This window comes from Drosophila montana, unplaced genomic scaffold (assembly GCF_035044405.1).
Source record: "Drosophila montana isolate Dmon_TW-CO22-7 unplaced genomic scaffold, ASM3504440v1 contig_402_1, whole genome shotgun sequence".
Taxonomy (NCBI): domain Eukaryota; kingdom Metazoa; phylum Arthropoda; class Insecta; order Diptera; family Drosophilidae; genus Drosophila; species Drosophila montana.
The window spans coordinates 2,151,871-2,172,944 of NW_026998739.1; the positions used below are offsets into that span (position 1 = coordinate 2,151,871).

The following is a 21,074-nucleotide window of genomic DNA, read 5'->3' on the forward strand; positions in this document are numbered from 1 at the left end:
CTAGTTTGCTAGCTTTGTTCATATATTTTATCCAGCGCAACAATTGATTATGCTGATCAGTAAGCATAGTCAACAGCAAGTTGTTCACGTTAATTTATAATTTGGCTATAAAGCCAAAATTATTTGTGGCAAATTACAGAAAAAATTCATTTAATACATATATACAATACGCCTCTTAAAAGATCTAGATATATTTATATCTCTTACAAAATCTCAAAACCTTTTTTTTTGGTTTGGAAAAGAATAATTTGAAATTTATACTATACTTGAAAAAAAACTCGTAAAAATTACGTTTTGGTTTGGAAAAGCATAATTTTAAATACATCGTGTTTCAAATGCAATTCTTATATATACTCTTTTCTTAAAGGATTTATTAATGCTATTTTCTTGACAGCTACTGGAAAAATGAAAAAAATATATATATATATATTAATCCAATTTATCTAGATGATTAGTATTAGAAATTAATTGAATATTTTGAAAATTCAGTAATTCAGATTTGTTGCCTCTTCAACATTTTGATAAAATTTTATTCACATTGAAAATAGATATTCCTGGCGATTCTCCGTTGACTCCCTTTTGCATTATCCGATATCTGAAATTGTTTACCCGCATATTTTTTAGCCAATTTACTCTTTTGAATCGTTTTTGCATAATTATATGTATATGATTTGATTACCTATATATATTTTTTATCAATTTTACTTTATTAAAATCCTTTTGCAGATTCCTATCCGATATCTGAAATTTTGTACCCATATAATCTATAATTTCAGTATTTCGCATATAAAGTCTATTTGCTTGCCAGTTACCATTAAGTAAAAAAAATTATCTAGCCTTATCTCATCTCATTTTAGCGTATTTCTGAATTTGGTAATTCGTATTTGTGGCTTGAACCTCTTAAAAGAAAAGTATTTGCCGATCAGTTTATCTAATCAGATTTCCGAAATATTATTGCATTAGAGTATTTGGGAATTCGTTAATGCGCATTTAGTTAATCGGCGCGTTGTTGTTGCTTTTGTTTTTGGCACAACGACACGCACGAGAAATTCCAAGAGATAAGCATCGTGTACGACAAGGTGTATTATGGACCCCGGTCCGATACGCAGTCGAGTGCCATACTGTTGACTCTGTTAAATTGCCAATATTTATGGTTTTGCCCGTTGAGGCTGACTTGTTAAATGGGTGTTCCAGCCAGGCAGCAGCCAGCCAGGAGGCAGCCAGGAGGCAGCTCCAAAATGGGTAGCTGCGAAGCGTTTAAATACAAAACGTGTTGGCCCGATAAGCACGCAACCAAGTCGTGTCGTTTCGTGTCGTGTCGTGTCGTGCAGTGCCTCACGTCGTGCCATCAATTTTGACATGTGCTTGTCAAAGCTTTTACAGCACGCCGCCATTTTGTTGGTCACCTTTGTTGCGAGCACTCTCTCTCGCTCTCTCGCACGCTGCGCTGCGCTGCTGCCGTCTCTTTCGCGCTGTGCAGCAAAGCATTAAAGCAGAAATGCGCAATGTCGTCAACGCGCGTTGCCTGAAGCTATAAAAATGTCAAAACATGCTACAAATAAAGCAGAATTATAAAGAAATCTAGCGAGAAAAAAAGCGAATACGATTTATTAAAATGATATACTTATAAGAAAAAATCTGTGACGCTTTGCGAACAAACCAGTCGAGCAGACGACAACAAAATCACACTGCCAACGAGTTGGGCATTCTGACTTAGACAGGCGCTTTGCAGCTGAGACTGCATTATCATGCTTAAAGATAGTGCATTTACGAGAAGTTAAAACTTGTTTCAATTTGCTTTTTGTGGTTTTTAATTAAAGCTTTTTTCTTTATTATATTTAATTTATATTCAAGCTACACTTGACACCTAACTTGGAATAAATTTGTTGTCACCTTAAATTGAATTTTTCTTTAATTAATCGCAAATTAACTTAAAATTGCCTCACTCTTATTGCTCTCTTCTCTCTTATTCTTTCTTACTTTCTTTCTATTTCGCTCTCTCTCTCTCTCTGCTTTATTCCTCATAAAAAATAGTTTGAAACAAGAGAAACCCCTGGTCCAATGACTGCATAAATTTATGCTAGATCAGAGAATTTATTTTCTTACCAAACTTAAATGGATTTCTTTTAATATTTTTTCTATGTAATTCCGAATTATTTGTTGTCCACTTTACATTTATAAGGATAGCCTATTTACTGAACGTATAAAAGTGAAAGTGAAAGAAACACCAAACCGATTATTTATGCTATAGAACGCGTCAGCTTCTGAGACTTAGATTAAAGTTTACAGCTTTTGAGAACTTTCAGAATATTTTAAAATGGGTTTCAAGAGAATCACGTCAACAAATTTCGTTTGAGAGTCCTCGATTCTTCTTTTTTAGCTCACAAAAATATTTTGGTGCATTTGTTACATATATTTATACTATTTTCTTATTTGTTGTATTATTATGTTTTTTTATCTCCTTGATTATGTTTCTTTTAATAACCATGCTTTTTTATATTTGGTATAAAGTAGGAGAGTGAATGATTAACTATTTGTTGTTTAATATTTTGACAATTTTTGTTGCTAAATTTCATTTAGTTAGAGTATCTGCCTGTGTCAAACATTAACTTGACTGTATTTTCTTTACAATAAGAAGAAAAAATTGCTAGTTTTATTTAATATTTTTTTTGCATTAGTTTGCTGAGCATCTTTTGTGTGGCTGTTGTCGCTGTTGTTGTGACCAGGTTGATACGTTGCTGATCTTGCGGTTTTTATGGTTTTTTTTTTTGCCGCTCCAAAGAAAAGGCATTGCAAATCTGAAGCGTTGCACAGAGTTTTTCAGCGTTTTCAACATTTTCGAAACAAGATTTGAAATTTTAGATGTGTGAGATGATTTGCCAGGCCCTTTGAGGCCCTTATCTGGCAGCAGGCCCTTATCCCCGCTCAAGATGTCATAAGTCACACCTGATCATTTGTCAGTTTTACACAGGTTAAGAAACGCCCACATAGTGGTGCGAGGGCGGTTCGGGCCGGGGCGGTGTCTAGTTGGGCCGTAAATCAAAGCGCTGCATGTTAAATTTGACGCTCATAAAAATGCAAATCGTATGCATAAAATATAATTTTTATAACTTAATTAACCGAGCGCCGCGTATAGAGTCTGGGGCGCATGCTGCGCTTTGGGGCTTGTGGCTCATTTAACTGGCGCCAAGTTTCAAATTGATTTTGGCCAGCTGGGCGACATTTTTACATGACAAAGACTTGGCCGTTGCCGCTGCCGTGGCCGGGGCGGGGCGGCCAATTGGCCAGTCGATTTGGCCCCCGATAAGCGAACGTGCGCCCGTCTGCTTATCAAATGACCAGCCGCTCAGACAGTCAGTCAGTCAGCCGAAGGCTTGTGGCCGCGGCTGACACTGACTGCATCACAAGTCGCAGCTCGGCGACACTTCTCGGAAGGCCCATCAGAGATAGAAGCAGCGCGTACGCCTGACATGGCATGTAATAAAATAATCTGCCTCTAATTTGGGTGTCGTTTACACGTGCCAGGTCCCAGCCTCATTAACCCGATGTAATCGCTAAATCTAAAATAAGACTTGGTATGCAATGGCCTGAAGACTTTAAATTCAAATTGGAACTCGAATTGGAATTCGAATTGGTAGTAAGTGGCGTTTTTTCGACAGGAATTTGAAAGTTCACAGCTCTAAGACATTTTTTATGGGCAAAAGCTGAGGAATTTTGACTGATGAGCCAGTACTTTCTCTCCTACACACGATTATAGTTTATCCTCTCCCATTTTCTTTTTATGTCTCGCCCTTTATAACGTTGACCCCTATTTCTGTCACTCGGAGTAAATTGTAAAACACGTCTTCAATCAATTTTTATAACTAACTCTAAAAAATAATTTAGAGTGAATTCGGACAGAAAAGTTGTATGCTGCCGCCTTACACAAATCTTTCGAGTTTTCTTTGAGGAATTCTCCGAGATCATGTTTAAGGCTTCACTTAAATCAGGCTACTGTAAAAAATTATACTAGCTTTGTGCATCGCTCATCAATCAGTCAAGCAGACAGTCAAGCAGTCAGTCAATCACTTAGTCAGGTTTTATTTATATATAACTTAAAGTTGAGGTTTACTTCTTAAACTCAAGTCTCGCTTCTTCAAATTTCCAGCTAAGCCAGTTTACATCCCATCTTTTATCATCATTTTTCTGTTCCATTCTTAAATAGTTTATCATCTCAACATTTTTCTATTCCATTCTTAAATTTTTCTTTTTGGGATTTTGTGCCAACTAATTTTGGGCACATGCCATCAATTAAAAGGTTCTCCCGCTATTCAGTAAATGCTTTGACCCCTCAATTTGTCATTGTTGCGCCTGACGGCTCAGACATTTATTTATATTCATGTGTGTAATTTGCTATTTTCTTGGGTTTTTCGTTTTTTTTTTTGTCGAGCGACACTTGACCCTATCAAATAATAACGACTTGTGTACATGACTGGACAGGCACTGAATTGGTGACTGTCTCAAAATCTGGCGCCGTTCACATTGCCAGCGGCTAAACAAAAAAGAAAAAAAATACAAAAAAAAGAAACATCAGCCAAATATGTATACAAAAGTCAATAAACTTGAATGTGATAAGCGGGCAGCGGGCGTTATGGCTAGGTGGGGAGGGCGGGGCATAAATGAGGGGTTCTCCTGTGCGGGGCGAAAGAGTTGGTGTGTAATTTGTAAGCGAAGAGCTGCGCATGTTGGAAGGATAATTGTGCTTCATTTAAAATGTAGTTCTAATAAAATGTAGTTATTTTTGGTCTAAAATAGCCTTTAATGGCAGTGTTGTAGAGTTATGTTGGACAGAGTTGTGTTAGACAGTGTTGTAAAACAGTGATAGCTGCAACAGATTCTTTCTGTCAATTACATAGAGATAAAAATTCATTAAATTGGGTAGTATATTTTGTGTTAATTTTAAAAAGGATGCACGAAGACTTTTTTGTAAAAGAATTGGCTTGATAACATATTTGTATGATTATTATTATTTTTAATTTTTACATAAGAATACTATACTCTGAGCATACTTTTTTTCACTATGTCAAATAGAAGCCATAGGAACAATCGGTCGAAGAGGAGGTTCTTTAATGGAAAACGTTTGTTTTTAATGAGATATCTTGATCAAACTCGACATGTATATATATATTTTTACTGTGCACCTCATATCCAAAATCTTAACAATCAGGGGCCACTAATTTTCGGGTCGACAATTAAGTTCTTGTATGAAAAGCTTTGTTCATCAAGATATCTTGACTAAACCCGCATTTATAAGTTAAACAGTGCTGCTTATATATGTACCAAGTCTTCTCTACTATATTATAAAGCACTACAGGAAGAATCGTTCGAAAAATGTGTTTTGTACGGCAAAGTATTTTGTTTTCCAAGATATTTTTCTCAAACTCAGCATTTACGAGCTTCACTATTCTCACATATCTACAAACCCGTAAGGCAAATGTCTACAAAGGTATTAAATCTTCGGCATGCAGAAGATATCCTAACTTTCTCGTTATTTTTGCATTATTATTAAGCATTAAATACTTACTTATACTCGTTTTGGCGATCGACCAGTATTAAATAATAGTCTCCAAGCCTTTGTTAAAATCCAACCAGGCTGTTTTGTTTTTTGACCTTTTCAATGTTATTTGTTTTATTATGCGCAAGAATCGATCAGCACCTTTTAATGTATAAACAGAGAAAGACTATGAGGGAAGGGTATAGATAAAATGTTGTGTAGCTTATATACCATATGTATTTATAATGCCAACAGACTTAACAGACCTTATTTACCCACACACAATAATGTATAATCTATCGAGGTTCTGTATCTTTTAAAATTCCTATGTTTGTTCAAGTTAGCTTATATAGTATGTTTTGACAGTGCTGTAAAACAATTTCTGCTACTACTCTCGCTTGATTCACGGCTTTAAATGCGTTCTTACAAAAAAAGTTGATTCAATCGTCTCTTGTCGATTGACATTTCTATGTATAAAATGACTGTGCTGAAAAAATTTACTCTGTACTAGGACTGTTCCGTTTACGTAGCTCGAAAACAATGTAATCAATGTTGTAAAACAATGTCAGCTACTTTTATTGCTCTCGCTGGATTCTCGACATTAAAGTCATTCTTACAAAAAAGTTGATAAAAGTACATGTTGTCATCGATCACACAAGCGGCTTTTCTATGTTTAAAATGACTGTGTTGCAAAATGTACTTAGATAGTGCCTTTTTAATCTAAGACCATTTCGCGTGCGTAGTTCGAAAAGAATGTAAACTATGTTGTAAAACAATGTCAGCTACTTTTAATACTCTTTATTTGATTGAATCATCCCTTAAGTCTATGGGTCAAGTCTTTATCGTTATCGTTCCTATAAGCGACTTTTCTACATATAAAATGACAGTGTTGCAAAATATACTGAGATACTTTCTATTTAATCTAAGGCAGTTTTCCATGTATGTAGTTTGAGTGGCATCCGCTTTTCCAGTGCATTTCATCAAACATATTTGATCCTGGACCTACCCTCAATATTTGTTTCTATTTTTATTTTAGCTGACAATCCACGGTTTCTTATAGAGGGTTGCTTGATTAACTGGCCCTCTTTCTTCCACATAAACTTGATAGGTTACTCTCCAGGCAGGGTCCCTCTTCATTCAATTTGGTTTTATCACATTTTAACTAGCTGAACCTTTACCCTCAGCTCAAACAAGCCTGACTCATTTTAGTGTTTACTTTACTTTACTGTGTGTGACCCATCGCCAGCTGGGTTTCCTTTTCTCTGACTTACTGTCAACTGGCGCTACAGAGAGCCGTTGGCATAAATTATGAACGCACGGCGCCCGCTCGACCCGACCAATGTAAACGGAGTGGAATCCCTTAGCCTGGTCCCTGGCTCCAACTCCAACTCCGACTCCAACTCCAGCGATTTTTAACGCGCACAGCGGGTGCTCATTGTCCGCGGCAGTTAAACAAGACGCTTTTCAGCTCGTAAAACATGGCTCTGGGTTTTAGCTGGAGGTATTGCCTGGTTTTTTTTTATTATTTATTTATATTTTCTTTTTTTGATAATAAAGTTATTGATTTGTGTTTAAGTGGCGTGGGTGAAACGCGCGTCGCAGTGCTGTGGGTCCCTTAGCGCCCGTTTTTGAGAAAGGTGGCCGAGACCCGAAAAGCAAGAACCACAAATTAATGTGCCACATTTGTGGGCAATCTCTCGCGCATTTATCAGTTTATTTGTTTTATTAAATGCTAAGCTGTTAAGGCCTTAAGCTGACGCCCGTCAATTGCGACATGAGCAACTCACGTCCCTGACTGACCGAACCACCCACCCACCCAACCCAACCCAGCCCCTTTCCCCTGTCCCCTGTCGCCCTGTCGCTGGTCGGCCATCATCCACTGCAGATTTGGGGCGTGGGCGGGCGGCGCGTTTAAGTAGCTTAAACAGACGCGGTGGTCCGAGGCATAACTTTGTCTAATGACTCGGAAATCCGTCACTAATAATAAAAGCCAAGGCTATAAAAGGCAGCGAGCATTTGAGACGTCAGCGTTGAGCGCTGTTGTCGCTGCCTGCCCAAGCTCTTGGGGCGTCGACTCTCGACTCTCGATGCTCGATGCTCTCGACTCAACCAGCCCGCCCCGCCCCGCCGCGGCCCCCCTCAATCCGTCAGATTGCCAGTTGCAGCAAGCATTTGCTGCAGCAAGGGGCACGGCCTGGCCCGCGGGCCTGACATTGAGCACGTGTGCCTCATAATCCTATTACCGCGAGAGAACTTGTCGATTGTCGGTTTTTGATTTTATGAATGAACCGCTTTGCCAGCGCATACAGTTAATGCAAAAAGTGTACGACTTGTGCGCTTAAATTAATCAAGTTTGCATTTGAAATACCCTTGAAAAAGTCACCCAGGCAGGTCTTAAACTGGAATGTGAAAAGCACTCTGGGTATTTAAAAGATTGAAAAAAAAAGATGTTCTATTATTGCTTTATTTAATGTGAAGGAATAGGAAGGATATCAGTTGTTAAGCTAGTTTTATTCTTTAGTATTACTCCTTTAAATTGATACTGAAACTAAAACTAAAGCGTTTTAGTATATTAATATATTATTTTCGGTAACTCAGAAAAATTTTATTCCGTTTTTTTTTTCTAAACTATGTACAGATCATCCTTCATCTAAAACTGTTACAAGAAATATAAAATCGCTTAAATTAAATACATTACGTTTCTTAACGAATTTATCTTTTGAATTTATCTACATTTTGACAAACTTTTAACTTATTTTGAGCAAAAAAACTTCAGTTCTTTCTTATTGTATTTTATTAAAGAGTAGGTACCTAACTCTACTTGATTTCAACTGTAAACTAGTTCGACTCAAGAACTAGGTCCTGAATTTATCTACATTTTGTGAACCTTTGAACTTATTTAGAGCTTAAAACCCTTGAGGATTTTCTGATTTGATTTTATTTAACTGTGATCTAGTTCCAATTAGGAACTAGGTCCTTAATTTATCTACATTAAGTGAACCTTTGAACTTATTTGGAGCTAATAACCCTTGAGGATTTTCTGATTGGATTTAATTTAACTGTGAACTAATTCCACTCAAGAACTAGGTAATGAATTTATGAACATTCTGACAACTTTAAATCTTATTTTGAGCAAAAATTCTTAAGTTTTTTCTAATTGCATTTTATTAAAGTCAATATTAAACCCTCAACTTAAAGAACTAGTTCTTTATTGCAATTGCTAATATAAACCAATACAAATGACCAACTAACTTAGCAATCAAAACCTAAAGAAGCAAAGTGTACCCTATTTATTTTAAGTTGTAGTCAAGAACTTGTGCTTAATTGTTTTTGGAAGAAATTGCAGAAACAAAATGTCAAATTTAAAGTGCTTTTAAAGCGAACTTTAAATTCAATTCAATTGTCGCCTAGAGGTAGTTGGGCACGCCCCCAAAATACCCGAGGCGTGCATTGAGCGCAACTCAATTGTTGTTTTTTGTTTTGTTTTTTTTTTTCACTTTCCTTTTGGGGTGCCCACGCATGCGCCTGTGTGTGCTGCGAGGGTTGCAGGAGTTGTGCCGTTTTCTCCTTTTTATTTTTTTCAAAATGGCTGCTCAAATATTTGATTATCGTCTGGGCGAGTTGGCGCTGTTGTTAAGCCTAACTGTTACTGTCGCAATTCATTGAATTTGTAGGGCTAATTAAACACGTTAACAACTGTCGCGATGCGTTGAAGCGTGCAGGGATAACTTCTTTGCCATTTGGGATTGTCGCCGGTCGCCAGACGCCAGCGCAAAAAAAAAATCAAAATAAAAAGAAGAAAAAACAACAAATTGCACAGTCTGTTGCCCTGGTTCCGTTTCGGCTCCAATGCTGTTTCACCGATTTTCCATGGCTAAAGACCAGCGGCTTGGTAGCTGTCCATATATTGAAACTCCTATGCCTAAGCTGCATGGGTACCACCAAAATGCCGCATCGTTTGCCTAATGCGAGTGGACAGTTTGCCCGGCGCCCAATCAAGTGTTTTCAAATTGGGTTAAGCGAGTGCCACAAGAGGTCCCAAAAATAAAGAAACCAAGAAGAAGAAGAGCAGCAGCAGCAGCAGCACAGAACTGCAAGAACCGTTCGTAGAAACGAAAGTCGCTTCCAGGAAGCAGCATTGAGTGCTGCCCACTTGCTGCACAATTGCAAATGCCGTTAATGCGCGGCGAGCAGCTGTCCTGGCGCCGCCCTAAAAACCAAAAACAAAATGCGCTCAACACACAATAACTCACTCAAGCGCTCAGCGCACGAGTGTGACAGAGCGAGAGAGCGTGCGCAGCAAAGGGCAAGCGAGCGAGACAGGCAGCGCTTTGAGTGAATTGAAGCTTCGCATTGTTACTGCTGCTGCTGCTATTGTTGTTGTTGTTGTTGTTGTTATTGTTGTTGCTGCTTCTGCTGCTGCTGCTGCTATCGCTGGGTTGTCTGCCTCTCGCTGTTCGTCTCGTCGACGCTTTCGACTGGGCAAATGGGCAAATTCAGTTGACACTCAGCTTTATGTGACAATTCGTCGGGCGAGCGGACGACAGCTGAAATAATAAAACGGTAAAAGCTTTCGCCGACGGCTCCATGAAATAAAAAATGTTAAATGACAAATTAAAAAAGCAACAAAAATAATCATAAATAAATGCACACACTCACACACACCCACACTCACAATTTGGCACGAATTAATTTGCGTAACGGAACTGCTCAATTAGCACCGCAATATAAACAAATTTTAAGCCAATGCAAATTAAAGCGACGCGCGTGCAATAAAATTTAAAAAAAAAAAATAAGATAAAATAGCAACATAAATATCAAACACAGTTCAAAACGTTTGTCAACACTTGTTTGTCGTGTTTTATATGCAGCTAATAACAATTATAAAAAATTGATAAATTGCCCAATTAAAGAATCGTCATGTCCGCGCAGACGCAGCGCGTTTGATAAGCGACACGCAACAGCAGCAACAGCAACAACAACAACAACGCTTGGAATATGTTGTATAATGTGCCGTGCTATCAAAACTTTTCAACACTGGATTACTACAAGGTGAGCCCAAACTTCAATTCAATTCAATTTCCATTAGGATTTGCTTATCGCGCCGCTTCCTCTTCATCAGCTTTAACTTTGCCTTTTCACTTCTCCTTTTTCACTCTCAATCGAATGGGCACAGATTATGTTTATCTGAGTTCCTCATCTGCTTATGTCACTTATTATAACGATACAAGCTATAACGATACAGAGAACTTCGTGGAACTTCCTGGAACTTCACCTAGACAATGTATATTTGAATATATTTCTTTTCTGCATATAACATTAGTTATATTATTCCCGCTACAGTTGTCCAGGATCTAAAAATACAATTTCTTATAACCCAGTAAGGGATATGAGTAATGGATGTATAAATCCGCGATCCTATAAAGTATTATCAGTCCATCTCCATTTGTCTGTCAGTTTTTTCCCTATAAAAAATGTATATTTTATTGCTATTTTGTAAGCGTCAGAGTGGACCGGATCGGATAACTACATCATATAGCTGGCATATATGAAATATCTGAAAAAATGACTTCTTGTATTAAAATCTTGTTCTTCAAGATATATTAACCAAACTCGGTATTTATGAGGTTTGCTAAGCTCTTAACGTTTCAACTAAAACTTATCAGCGTCAAAGCTATTAATTCTTATATAATAATATACATATGTATATCGGTTTTCTTAGATAAATGGCATGGATCATTTATATATCTGCAGTAGTATTTCGCATTTTACACCATGACCCATGTTTTCATATGATTCAAATCCATAATATATCTTGTATCACATGTAGACTATATGTAGCCATGATTTTTCTTTATCTTTCACATCTTTTTATTTCAAATTGTATTGAAATTTTTTTGACCACACACATATTGCATAATGCACACGAGCTCAACTCACACCAGATTACTTTTTCAACTCTTTAGCTCTTAAGAATTCAACTTTTCAACTTTTGCAGCGTTTAAGCCCTCAACAAAATCTGACTCTGGGCAAAAGGGATTTTAAAAAAAAAATGTTTCCACATCAACTGTGCGTAATTACAAGCCTTTAATCCAAATCCTAGACTGAGATCTAGATGCGAGCGATTTGTCTGCCAGTGAGCTGTAAGAAATCAAAAAAGATGAACAAAATAAATGCAAAACCTTTGGCTACTGCGCATTTCCCGAAAGACCCAAAAGAAATGAGCCTTTAAATGCTCTGCCCAGACAAAAGGGCAAAGACAGTAGTCAAAAGGGAATTTTCAGCTTAAAAGGGGCACTCAAAACGAAAAAAAAAATGAAGAATAAGAAGAAGGGCAAAGAACTGCCTTTGTGCATACTCTATCCTGTCGATCGAGTGAATCATTTGACCAGAAATAAAACCACAAAAGGCATTGGCAAATGAATACGAATACGAATATGAATGTGAATAAGAGCGTGAATACAAATACCAGAAGGCAGTAGGTCAGGCCAGAGTTACAGATAGATCAGTGTAGAAATCTTTGCGAGTTGTTGATTCCTTTTTCTTTTTTGATTGACAGTTATTATGTGTGAGCAGAGTGCACCGTTTCCCCTCCTCTCTCTCTTTCTCTAGCTCTGTCTGCCTCTCTGTCACTCTGTTGCCCGGACAGCCAGTCTCATTACTTTTAGGTTTGCCCCACTCCCACCCTCTCGCCCTGGCGTAACTTGAGCGAAGTTTTGGAGCAAAGCAATTTGCGCTGTTGCTGTTTTTGTTGTTGTTGTTGCCAGGCGAAATGGCCAAATGGCAAATATACACTGAACAAAATTTTGGTTTACATATAAATCAAATTTGTCATAAAATTACAATTGATATTCTATTGAAAATCTTGAAATTTTTGGCTGTAAATAGAAAAAATTATCTTTAAAAAATGCGTTGCTTCTGTCTTTAGATAATCATATTCATTTTATATCACAAGTTTTTTTGCCTGTAGTTTTGGTAGCTAAGTAAACGGCGCCTGACTGGCATACAAGAAATCAGTGGTTCGAATCGAGTTTTAATTATATCAAGTATTTTTTATCACTGTGTATTTTTAAAAGTTATGCGGCATTTTCGTCCGTAGAGATTTTATAATTGATTAAATTATTAACTTTTTTAATTATTTTTGGGTTTGCACAGATATTTCATTTATATTTTCTTACACTTTGAAAATTTAAATAATTTAACCACACGTTGGTTTTTCAATTTGGGCCACAAAATTGTTTGCTGTGTATTTTTTGGGGCAGGCAGCACAACAAAATGGCGACCGTCGATGTGCTTTTTGGAGCGATGCTGGCAACGCCGTCGCCGCTGCCGCTGCCGCCATTTTGTTTGTCTATTTTTCAATCTCATAAATGCAAATGCCACAGCAACGCGAACGCGCTGCCAGCTCCGAGCAACTGCGGGCTGAGCACTCGTCCAGGCTGCTGTTGAAACCATTAGCAAATAATTTCAGCGAAATTTTTATTCAGCATTGTTTTGCTCAGATACACACACACACTAATGCACACACACACTCACAGACAAATGCCGTCAGGATAATTTCATTGAAATTTGAGTCGTCAAAAGGAGCAGCAGCAAACGAGGCAAAATGTACAAAAGGACGCCCTGCAGATGCCTTGCGCTTTTCGTTGTTGTGCGCTACGGGCGCGCCATTATAACAACAAACAATGCAAACAGCAGCAGCACCAGGAGCAGGAGCAGGAGTAGGGGATAGGAGGTAGTACATAAGAAGGGGGGGGGGGGAAGGTGGGGTGGCAGCACATCAGCAGTAGCTGTAGCTGTAGTTGTATTGCCCCCGCAGTACTTGAGCGCTGCGGGTTTTTTAATTGTACCCTAGACCCATTAAAAATTGTTTAAAATAACAGAGTATATTGCAGTTGTGCAAATGGGGAAAAGAAGGTGGCATATACGAAGCCAGAAAGTATATATATTCCTATACAGAATGTCGGGCGAGTCGATATATCCACGTTCGTCTGTATAAACACATAGAGCTCATGTAACTCCATCGTACAAAGATTGAATATTGTATTTAGGCCCTATCAAATTGCAGGTAAAATAAGTTTCTAAGTATTATCGATAACTGTCATTTGCTCAACATCGATAAGTATCGATTTGGTGGCAAAGTTTTTGAGTACAGCTCGTAGATGATCAGCGCGAAGTTCACCAAATTTAATATAAATGTTTTCGTATAGAAAGAGTGTGTAGTTATAGAGTACACCTCTCCCCTCGATTCTCCCCATTTATTGCTGTAACCGAAAATATTTGAGGACGTACGGACTTGATTTTGCAATTTGGATGCCTTAGTTAAGCCCTTGAATTTTCATAAATATTGGACAGTAAACACCCAAGTTTTTTAAGATTGATTTTTTCATAATTTGGGAAATAAAGTAAACAGCTCTCAGCGTGTGTGTATGTGTGTATTGTGTGTAGCGGGAAATTTCAAAGGAACCACACAGCTGAGTACAGGGTATCTACATGTCGGGCCCCCTCTACTAAATCACATTTACTTGTTAATTTCACATGCGGTTGCTGCTCATTTTGATGGCCGCACTCTCCATTACAGCCACGCCCCTTTCGCACAGCATTTAAATGTGTGTGTTTTTTTTTTGTCCTTTGGGTCGAGGGAGGCAGGGGCTGGGGGTGCGTAATTATGGCAGGCTCGGCTTAATGTCCTGCGACATTTTTACAGCATAATCTGCAATCTTTGCGCTGCTAAGCCGCTTTGTGTAGCACAAGGGTCAACGGCGAACGGAGCCCTCGGCTTAAATGGCAAATGGTTTTTTCATCATGTATTTGCTGGGCGTGGCACAGGAAGTGCAGCCAGAGGCACGAGATGGCATCTGCACTTTGTACTACCTGTGCCACATACAGAAAGAGAGAGAAATATAAGCAATAGAGTGAGAAAGAGAGCGCGGCATTTAAAGCAAAACGTCGCGAAATGAACTTGTTTGTTTGTTTACACGGCTCAATAGTGTGTTTGTTTTTCCGCATTGAAACTGAATTTCACAGTAGCAATAACAAATTTTTTAAATAAACAAATAATGCGGGGGCAAAGCTTGCGAAAGACAGCTATAGGCACGGGCTGGAACTGCAAATTGTCCGAGGCTCAGGTTTATGTTCAATGTCATTTGACGGACTTGAGATTTCAGCTTTTCGCAAACAATTCTAAATTCTGCAAGTTAAGGTGAAATTTTTGTTGAGATACGCAGCCTAAACGGCAAGTAAATTTTAGGGTAGATTTGGATTTGGAGGAAGCGATAAGACAGGGATAGTTTAAATTAACAATATTAGGAAAATGACTGCTTTTTTGATAATTTTATAATAATATAATATATAATAATATAATATATAATATAATAATATACAATATAATATAATATAATATACAATATAATATAATATAATATAATATAATAAAAAATAATATAATAAAATAAAAATCTATTAATAAATAATAAATTCTTTATTATAATGATAATTGTTAGTTATTCTATAGAAATAGAAACTGATTTCTGTGATCTTCAAGCCTCACGTTCTTCATGGAATTTAACTATTGTCAAAATTGTATCTTCTTAGATCTTAAGATTTGGGCTGTGCTTTAATCGTCATTCAGTTAGTCATTTTAGATCATTTAGAACATTTAGATCAATCAGTGGGTCGTTTTAAAAAATCAGTTTTACTTATGAAAATAAGTATTAATAAAAATAAAATTTAACAAATGCCTTAGGTTACAACGCATAAATTTTCGAATACGTACACCTATCTATATTTTTTCCTAGCCCTGACAAATGTTTTGAAAACAATGTTTTAATAAACTTGTCAAATATTTCAAATCTTGGTAATATTTTTATAAATAATTTAAGAAAATTGACTTTCTGTTATTATCCAGGTTTTCCACATCTTTCTTACTTTCTCCATCTTGTATCAATGCATAAATATTATTTAATGCCAGGGAAATCTTTCTTTTTCCAACTCTTGCTTTAATTAAAGACCTATTCCTAATAATAATCTTTTCAATATTTTTTCGCACTCTTGTTCAAACAAATTTGTTCCGTGTGGTTGTTTTTCTTTCTTTCTTTTCCAACTCTTGCTTTAATTAAAGACCTATTCCGAATCTCTTTAATATTGTTTTTCCCACTCTTGTTAAAACAAATTTGTTGCGTGTGGTTCTGCTTTGCGTTTCCCCTACTTGCAACATTATTCGGCTTATCAGACTCGAGCTGACGTCATGTTTGGTTTTTGAAAAACCACAAAGTATATGTAATAAATTAGCATGTAAGTTACTTGGATTACATCAAAATCAACGTGGCAGCTACTCAAATGCCACTCAAATGCCGGGCGGGGAGGGTAGCTCAGACTATTGCATATATGCATTGCGGCTCGAGGCAGTTCCCTTTGTTTAATTTCTGTTCCTGTTGCTTTGGCACATAATCCGCTCGAGCTGACGACAACGGCGTCTGCAGCATGCCGCTTAGCCCTTTTATCCTGTTTTATGTCGCCTGTCAGAGTCCTGCCAGCAAAAATTAGAGCAACCTGCCTGATGCTGTTGCTGCTGATATCCAACCAGCCGGGGTTTGTTTTCGTTGGATTTTACGCCTAATGCCCACTAATGACTGCAAATATTTTTGCCCAGGCCATTTTGCAGGATTCGCAGAGCTGTGACTCATCCCGCAGTGGTCTATATTTGAAAGCAGTACCGAAAATAGACCAAAACGCAGACATTAGACAGTTGTCGGGGTCTGCAGCAAATCAATTGTCACATTCGACAGCATATTTTGAGCTGTGCCTTGGCTATAGATAGCCGCGTTGGTAGCTATTTATATGGACAGATTTTCATCATATTCAAAATAGATCGGCTGAAAGTGTGAATTGACGCAAGAGCTGGACGCGACACTAATGGCCAGTTCATTATTGATGTCTGCCCGAGTGCTGTGTGTGAGAATGAAAAATCAAAAGGGTGGATCCGAATTTGTCAAGGATTACAACAGAACTTAGGGAAAGGGAACTAGACAAAATTTAAGCCTGTCGTTGGGTTGTTTACACGTTTAGTTGTTCCAAATTTATAGTCAGTTATTTTGTGTAATACTTTTCTATCATCCAATTTCTCAATTTATTATATCGAAAGATTGGATTTGAATTTGTCAAGGATTACAAAAGAACTTAAAGAAAGGGAACTTGACAATACTTTAGGTTGCCTTTTTATTCTAAAATACGCTAAATTATTCCTTAATTATAGTTAGATATTTTATGTTGTTTTTTTATTTTCCAATGTTCACTATAGTATACAATCGAAAGGGTAGATCTGAGTTTGCCAAGGATTATAGAACTAAGTAACATCTTTAGGTTCCAATCTTTAGTTCGTTATTTTATCTGATATTTTTGTTTATCTTATAATGTTCACTATAGCCCTACAAAATATACTAGATTTTTGTTTCATTTAATATCTTGTAATATACCTTCCATTTATATATCAGTTTGCATTTTTTGCCATGTATCTAAGATTTTTATTTTTATTTTAATATTAATATCAATTTAATCTTAAAAGACAACTATATTATAAGATAATATAATATATTTATACCTCTTTATCGCTCTCACTCCGCATTATTCACAGATGCGTATTATTCTAAATTCCATAGCTTTTATATAGATCCTAAGACACATTTGAGTTGCATTAAACCCTATAGCATACTTTTCGGGAATATGCATGTTAAACTCTCGATCACAAGCTGCTGCCTTCAGTTTTAAGGTCTCTATATAGTAGCTGAACAATATATATTTATCCATGAAGTGCATCTATAGCTTTTGAGCGTCACGCCGCGATACGCAACCTCAGGCAACTGTCACATCAAACGCGCGCACATTTACAACGCACCGATAATTGGTGCTGGGCGGGAGTATCGGGGAACTGGGCGCTTTGGGCGGACGGGCTCTCCGTTTACAGCAATTCTCGTTAAAGCGGAACAACAAAAATGAAGAACAGAGAATAAAATAAAATAGGAACTAAACAAATGAGCGAAAGTACGACGAAATGAACTTGTCATAATTATTTGACAGTTGGGCTGATGATGATGATGATGATGAGGATGCTGATGATGATGATGATGATGATGGGGTTGGGGATGGGAATGGGCATGATGTTGAGAATGATGGGGGATAATTCCAGTTGCAGGCCGCTGCATTCTTGGAAACGCTGCACGCGGCACTTTGCCCGCAATTGATGTAAAACATTTTGTTGCAAGTTGGGAATTTGACATGAGCCTGCCACCCGGGCAAGGGGTATATAACCCATATACCCCATATAATGGATTTTTGTGCGGTTCGGCACTTTGATTTTGCGCGACAGTGTCGCGGCGCAGGCTACGGGGTCAAGTGGGCGCCGCCTGTGAAAACAAAACTCATTTCCGGTTCAATTAGATAGTGTTGTAGTTCTTGGTTTATTTCACTGAAGTAGTTCCGTAGTAGTTCATTTTGTACTGAGTGAACTAGTCTTTAATATAATAGTTTATATCTTTTATTAATTCCTTTTAGCGCAAAGTTGTTTAGTTGTTCATTTGAGGAACTACTGAACGCTGATCCAGGTCATGAGCAATTGGAATTAAATAAACTAATGAATGATGGTGGAGCTGGTGAACAATAGAGAGACTCTAAGGAAATAATAAATAATTTGGGACTCAAATTGAAACCCAACGGACGATAATGGGACATAAAAGGACAGACTCAAGATCTGCTAAACTTGATTGGAATTCAAGAACTAGTAAAGTATGTTGGGACTCAAGAACTACCAAACTATGTTGGGAGTCGAATAAGAGACTAAAAATTTAGCGACTTGAAAAATCCACACAAATGATAATATGTAATGTGGTTCACTCTCTCAGATCGAAGAAGTTCAATTGAACAAAATTCTGAACGATTTGGCACAGCTCTACAATCAAGTGGCAGTTGGTGGAGCAGAGCATAGAAGACGAGTTATCTTTAAGTTTTCTTAGGTGTGGCTGTTGTCAGTCAAAGGCGCAGACAGGCTGTCAGGCAGGCCAGCTGCTGGAGAGGAGTGAGAGGAGCGGGTTGAGGTACAGCACAACCCTGTCTCCCGTTCCGCGCTGCAATTAAGCGGCTCGCAAGTTTTCGAGACAAATTTGTCGGCAATCAGCGTGCGACCTTTGACTTGGCAGCGATCGCATTGCTCGTTAGCAGTCGTGACAGTTTTTCTTAAATTCTGTTTTTTTTGTTCCTTTTTTCATAATTTTTACCACGAAATGGCCGACTGCCTGCGCCTCTGCCTTTGCCTCTGCCTCTGTTTGTGCCCCTAACGTTTTTCCGGACACTCCGCATAAAATATCAAATTTCCTGCTGCACATTTTCCTTAGAGGCTTTGCCCTGGGAAACGGGAAAAACTGCATCGCGAGCCGCACAATTGGCAGCCAAAATGCCAACAACAAATCACGCACATTGCTGCCCATTGATTGGCGAGGCGGCAACGCGAAATTCGATAGTGCTTCGATCGCTCCCAGAATACCTTTAAAAAAGAAAAAAAAAACAAAAATCTGCGCACCTGTTCAAGCGGCAGCAGCAAAAACTTTGCTTTGGCTCCGAAAACATGTACTTGCCATCAATAGTTCATTCAATGCTTTTTCATACCCTGTATTTATTCGAAAAGGAACATGAATAGGTTTAGGTAGGTAGGCAGCTCTGACGCCTTCTTTGATCAGAAGTCTATCTAGCTAGATCCATATATTCCAATTTATCTTTGATCCACAGATTTCCGTAAAACCAATAATAATTCATTTTCAGCTCTGTTTTTTTGAGCAAAGCTTTTAGCTAAGAAAAGTCAGTCACATAATATTTGTCAATTCTGATTATCAAACCTCATTTGAAGAGTTACATCCAATATTTTTGGTATATAGCAGAATGTCGTCTTAAAGCCTTACAAATTATATAACCTTGGTACAATATACATAGAAGTAATTCAGGAGTGAAGTATTCTAGGATATCTTCAAGTCGCACACTCTATCGCATTCCTACTTGTTCTTCTTCTGTTGTGGGATATTTGTAATGGGATATGGCCCATCAAACGGCCTTGCGATTTAAGTAATTAAGTCTAACGGAAATAATCAACTTTTTATATTTCTACTTTATACCCACATATATATATATATCATTTTCTATATATATTATGCTCTTGCGGCGCTATCGCAAGAGTAGCACAGTCCGAGTTAATGTGGCCAAGGTCTGTGCTGAAACCGATCCAGCCGAGCATTAGGGCTGCCTCGAGAGTCGTGTAATTGATAGCGACGACCACTGTGGTATTGGATTGCCCGTTCACGTTGCCCAGCGACGCAGTTGGCCCAGTTTGTGCTACAGTTTGATTTCAGTAAAGTAGCATCAAATGCCAAGAGTTGATCCATCTCTGGCTGCCCAAGTCTGGCAGCTGTAGTAAATATGCAGTCTTTATCTGTGCACCAGGTGTACTTAAGTACTTGCGGGACAATAAGGCGTACTTTCAATCCCCATTTACAGTGTGTGCTCGCATATAAGAATGCTTCGCTTGTCGACTTGCTTATTATTTGAACAATATTTACCTTACTTTCGTACCAAATGAAAAGACTAGAGAATTTTGAAGACTATATTTCAAATAAAGGAATTCTTAGCAATATTTATTCAGGATTTGAAAAAAAACTATTTTTAATTTGGTTTCAAACTAAATTAAATTATGTTAGTTAATATAATAATCAATAAAAAGTATTAAAACAAAAACAAAAAAATTGTATACAAGGAGAAAAATTACAAAAAAAAAAGATTGGGATTTATTGATTTTATTTCCGGAAGAGACATTTTTTTTACTTTTTTCATAAACTTTATCTGTTCATTTTAATCTTATAATCGCAGTCAATACCTGAACTTAGCGCTGTCTATTAAAAAAAAGTTTAATATTTGGAGAATTTGAGCCTGCATCCTTCTTTTTAAATTTCCTGAATTAATGGCTTACTTACCGAATGATTGCAAACTCTTAATCCCATTTAACCAGGTGTTATGTGAGACGTGTTTTTTATCACGCAATATTTTATTTGTTATTTCTAAGATGGCAATATATTTATAATTTTAAGGAAATCCCTTTTCCGCTTTAATTAGGCGCAGCTGATTAGCCAAGTGGTTACTTCAAAAGGGTTAAGATTTGCGTGCGAACGGGTTAAGACGCATTCCCGAGGGTTGTTTTCTGTCCAATAATAATTTTAATTAGCAAACAAAGACTCCGATTTCTTGTACCAATTTGTGACATATAATTTTATTTATTTATTTCTTTTTGGGTTGGAAAATAAATGATTTGGCGCACTGAACCTTGACCGTGACATCTTGAGAATAGGTCAACATTGTTGTTTAATTAGAGGACAATAGCTGTCAATAGCTTGTCGCGAGTTGGCACTCAGATCGTGCTGGAAGTCAAATCTCGGGAGGGGTTGACGCGAATTGGCTTAGGGCAGATTTCGATCGAGTGCCAGCTGTGAGAGTGTGTTGCTATAAAAAA

The 21,074-nt window shown here is 37.6% G+C and overlaps 2 protein-coding genes across 3 annotated transcripts in view; both read left to right on the top strand.

Annotated features, from left to right (window-relative positions):
- IFT52 (intraflagellar transport 52) overlaps positions 1 to 21,074 on the top strand; it is a 45,650-nt gene that overhangs the window by 7,548 nt on the left and 17,028 nt on the right. The gene's annotated exons all lie outside the window — the stretch shown is intronic.
- Positions 10,033 to 21,074, top strand: part of eya (eya transcriptional coactivator and phosphatase 2) — a 31,809-nt gene continuing 20,767 nt past the window's right edge. The window contains exon 1 of the mRNA XM_064698260.1: positions 10,033 to 10,585. Within this exon, the coding sequence (XP_064554330.1) occupies positions 10,532 to 10,585 (54 nt within the window). The 5' untranslated portion in view covers positions 10,033 to 10,531. The remainder of the gene's footprint in view (positions 10,586 to 21,074) is intronic.